Source organism: Portunus trituberculatus, chromosome 44 (genome assembly GCF_017591435.1).
Source record: "Portunus trituberculatus isolate SZX2019 chromosome 44, ASM1759143v1, whole genome shotgun sequence".
Classification (NCBI taxonomy): Eukaryota; Metazoa; Arthropoda; class Malacostraca; order Decapoda; family Portunidae; genus Portunus; species Portunus trituberculatus.
Genome location: NC_059298.1, coordinates 7,238,054 through 7,243,053, shown reverse-complemented (window position 1 = coordinate 7,243,053; position 5,000 = coordinate 7,238,054). Strand labels below are relative to the sequence as shown.

Here is a 5,000-nt window from a genome sequence, read left to right as displayed (position 1 = left end):
TTTGTATAATAAATTGCTTAAAGACTAAGCAATGATAGAAGCAAATTATTTACATAATACCTGCAAAGGTAATTAAAATAACACTTACCTAGTTTCTTGACAAGTTTCTTATCCTTGTTAAGCTTCTTGAGGTCATCAGCAGACATACAAGGCAGGTTATTTTCCTTTGCTTCATCAATGTGCATCTGGTCACCAAGAACGCACACCTTCATTTTGGGCTTAGGAATGTGCTTCAACCTTGGAGAAAAATTCGAAGGTCATAGAAAAAATATTCCAAATTTTAAATGGTATGTTCAAAGAAGAAAATAACTGCATTTCCATATGCTACAAAAGTTTACTGAATAAGGGACATTCCTAGTGTGGATGCATACTAAATATGTGCCAACAAACAACGAGAGAGAGAGAGAGAGAGAGAGAGAGAGAGAGAGAGAGAGAGAGAGAGAGAGAGAGAGAGAGAAATTGGGGTGTTAATTATGGGCAAATTGCCAGCAGTTTTAATGTTGCTTGCAGTCAATAAATTATTCTCTGGAGAAATATAATTATAAAGCCTCTTCTTGTGATGAATCTGGATTTATTATACTTCATAAAAATGCAACAATACTTTTGATTCTAAGGATTTATGCTAACAGTATTCATGGTATCTATGATGCACATTCTACTTCCTAGTTATTGCAAGCTAAATGCTTGCAACTAGCCTCTCCATGTTTTGACATTGTATCAACCTCCTGCAACACAGTAAGTTTTGAAATATTATCCATTGGTTTCTATAGGAACCGTTTCACCATGCAAATCCCCAATAATTGAGCCAATATTATTTGCACCAAAAGAATATTGTGATGGTTGGAACTGTCCAGTGACGAAAGGTTTGGTTGATATCATACATACTGACAAACACCCAATATAGCTGTGAAAGGGAGATATGAATTTGTAGTGCTGTTGTAAAGTCCCAGTCTTTGCATTTGATTGCAGAAACATATCAGGAAAGAAACAAAGTGTGAAAGGACGAGTTGTATTTCCGTGTGTGTGTGTAATTCACCACGGTCGGCTGCTGGTCATCCAGCCAGTCTTTCCCCTACGGAAAGAGCTCAGAGCTCGTAGTGACCAATCACCAGGTAGGACTGAGACCACACCACACACTGGGAAAGCGAGGCCACAATCCCTTGAGTTACATCCTGTACCTATTTACTGCTAGGTGAACAGGGGCTACACATTAAGAGGTTTGCCCATTTGCCTCGCCGCTTTCCAGGATGAGACAAATGGGCAAGCCTTTTAATGTGTAGCCGCTGTTCACCTAGCAGTAAATGTATGCAGTATGGGATGTAACTCGAGGGGTTGTGGCCTCGCTTTTCCGGTGTGGTGTGGTCTCAGTCCTACCTGATGATTGGTCACTACGAGCTCTGAGCTCTTTCCGTAGGGGAAAGACTGGCTGGGTGACCAGCAGACGACTGTGGTGAATAACACACACACACACAGGAAAATACAACTCGTCCTTTCACACCTTGTTTCTTTCCCGATATATTTGTGCAATCAAACGCACAGACTGGGACTTTACAACAGCACTACAAATTCATATCTCCCTTTCACAGCTATAGTGGGTGTTTGTCAGTGTGTGATATCAACCAAACCTTTCGTCACTGCACAGTTCCAACTATCACAATATTCATTTGTGCGTGTGCGTGTGAGCGAGAAAATATCCATGCCAAGATGATGATACGTTCAAAACCCAAGACGCTCTGCATAATATTTTGCTTGCATTACCACATCTATTGCTGTTTGATAGCATTTTACATATTTAACTAGTTAGTATAATATAACATGACTTTTTCCTAGCTAACCTTTTTTTTATGTGTAAAACTTAGTTGGCTGGTGAATCTCAAAGCAATTTTTCAGCCCACAGAAAGCACTCCAAATATTGAAAAAATATACACTAGAAAGTCAACAAGAAACACCTTTTACCTGGTTCTTGCATGAAGCAGGTGAAAATCTTCAGACACTTATAGTTTAAAGGCAAAAAAGCCTCCCCAGTTATTTTAAGACCCTGGGTAAAGGTCCGTCAGGGAATACTCCCCAACTCCCTAGACCAAACAATAGGCAAGCAGGGCAGCACAGCACAAATCGATCCATCACATCTACCACATTGTTTCTGCAACCATATTCTGAGATTGAAAATTCCTTATACAGAGTAAGAATGGGGCATTCCATGTGTGACTCTTGAAGACTTAAAAATTTTGTCTACATCCAAGGCTATCTTAGTATTTTGTAAATTACAATTTTCTCATGGAGCTAGTTTTCTAAAAAAAAAAATAATAAATAAATAAAAAATAAATAAATAAATAACTCAGGATGATAGTCTTTATATTTCTAGTATAATAAAAAAAAAAAAAAAAAAAAAAAGCATTGAGAATAATTTAAGGTATAAATGGGTCAGTCAAACTTGACAATTTGCAAATAATATGGGGATGCCGAATTTGCTGAAGCTATCATGTCATGAGCTTTCAAGATTTTATCAAATTACCTAGCCACAAGAATCTAATACATTTCTTCACATTCCCTGAGTTTTGCCAAAGGTGACAGTAAGGTTGCAGCATGACTCAATTGAGACGGATGAAAAGGATCACACTTGGATTGATACTGTTCTGCCAGCACTACTGAAGGTTAGGTAAACTTACTTAACAGTGCCACTGAAACGCTTGTCCTTTTGGGGGTCATAGTTCTTGAGACCAATCTGAAGTTCAACACTTTCCCTGAAGCGGCGCTTCTTAGTTTTCGATCCTTGCAGGACTGCATTCACACACTCATAGAGTGTTTCACGTGTCACCTTGCTGTGAAGAAAAACAATGAAATAAAAATGGAGCCAAGAATGAATTTAATATCTTTATTTTTACGCCATAATCTGCCTAACCTAGCTGGGAAATGCACCCCTCTTAACCAACAGGTATACTAATCTATCCTAAGCGGTGCGCTTCTCCACTGTCTTCCCATTCGGGACAAACCCCGGGACCACCTCCAGGAACATTTATCTAACATATCTCCTAGGTCTTTTTTAAATCATGGTTTTCTTACGAACCACAAGATATGGAAATATCACATTACATCCTTGCTGACGACATAACGGCTTATTTGCACACATATGGAAATTGAAAATATGTACTCGACGATTTCTAGTCATTGCGTTAATTTGTACCGAAACAATAATGCTAGACATTGCCATATTAACACAATTAATACTTATATACGCCTCTCTGATACACAAATGAGCCAGGCAGGCCTTTGAGAAAGGCTTCTGATATTTCACCCTAACCTAACACTTTTGAATTAGAGTCCTATAAACTTCATAAAAATTACCAGTGCCAAATTATTCGAACACCACTAACCTACCACAGCGGCTGCCGTACCTCAGACGAGGTTTTCATCATTAGGATCAGCAGCTAATACATACCATCATCGGGGCGGCGGCCTTGAGTATCTCGGTGTCTAATTAATATCTAGCTAATACCTTCCTATTTTCTTTATTTTTCAACGATACTTTACAAAGAAAACACGATCATTCAGTTGATATGCAAGTGAAGTTAATGTACGAATGCTAAATACCAAAATGTTGGGTGGAATGGGAGCACAGACCTGGTCATGGTGGCGACGTGGCGGTAAGAGAGAGAAGGAAGGCCAGAGAGCACCGCGTGGACCAAGACGTGTTCGTTAGCACCTCACACCAAACTATTCACTCACGTCTTCAATAGTTACATTTTACTAGAAAAATACTGTAAATATTATATTTATCAGAAGGGATCTTAAAATTAAGTACACCATTTCGGTGTTAGAAAAATACGCCTAGGTAAATATTTTCTAGAAGCTACACCTATTCCCTCTAGTGGCGAAGCCGCTAGTCTGAATCTGCCGCGCGTTTTCAATACTGGTTCTCATGAGTAGTACATATGGCAGTCAACATAGGAGTATTTCATGTAAGGTGAATCAGAATAACATGACCACGAAATAAGTAAAAATGGGGTTGAAAATAAGTAAGACAGGTTATACGGTGATGAATGGTGAGAGACAAGGACCAAGCTCGGAACAATAATCAAGATTATGACTGTAGATAGTTGGTATGAGAGACTTCAGAAGTTCAGATATTTATATATGCTCAACTGTTGCAGCAGATGGAAACGAAGAGGTAGAATGAAGAAGAAGAAGAAGAAGAAATACAAAGGCTATCCCTCCGACTCTACTAGAAACGCCTTTTACCACACTAACATGAACAGGAAAAAAAATAATAAGGTAATATTGTCTTCCTCTTCTCCACTTTCTTCCCGCATCTCCAAACCACCACCACGCATCTCCAAACCACCACCATATAATACATATATATATATATATATATATATATATATATATATATATATATATATATATATATATATATATATATATATATATATATATATATATATATATATATATATATATATATATATATATATATATTCTTTTCTTACCACCAGTAATTGACGTTTTCGCATGCGATGGATGGCATGAAAACTCAGTAGATTTATGAATGAGTGACACCCGCAGATCGTGGCATTTATTATACGTAAACATATTTAGAGAGAGAGAGAGAGAGAGAGAGAGAGAGAGAGAGAGAGAGAGAGAGAGAGAGAGAGAGAGAGAGAGAGAGAGAGAGAGAGAGAATCAATACATCATGCAGGATTTTTTCCTATCTTTAATTTGTCACTAATGCGACTTAGGCATCACTTAGGAAATTCCTTAAATTTAGGAACACTTACATTTTGACACAAAAGTACCTTCTCTTTTCATTCTTTTCCTCCTCCTTCTCTTTCTTGAGAATATAATCATATACAAAAATACGGAGATAACCAAAGGCCACTTGACTTACAAAGTTACAAAAGGCATTTCCTGAGCGCTCAAGACTTATCATCTCCCTTTATCATTCATAAATTCACTTAACTCTCCCTCCACATTGTCTAATGTCTTTGGCTCTTTGTATC

General features: G+C 37.8%; 1 protein-coding gene across 1 annotated transcript in view; it reads right to left on the bottom strand.

Moving 5' to 3' along the window:
• LOC123518861 (60S ribosomal protein L10a-like) overlaps positions 1 to 3,775 on the bottom strand; it is a 13,977-nt gene extending 10,202 nt beyond the window's left edge. Inside the window, exons 1-3 of the mRNA XM_045279914.1 lie at positions 3,622 to 3,775; positions 2,670 to 2,822; positions 89 to 237 (exon numbers count right to left, since the gene is read on the bottom strand). Of these exons, the coding sequence (XP_045135849.1) occupies positions 89 to 237; positions 2,670 to 2,822; positions 3,622 to 3,629 (310 nt within the window). The 5' untranslated portion in view covers positions 3,630 to 3,775. The remainder of the gene's footprint in view (positions 1 to 88; positions 238 to 2,669; positions 2,823 to 3,621) is intronic.
• Positions 3,776 to 5,000: the final 1,225 nt, after the last annotated feature.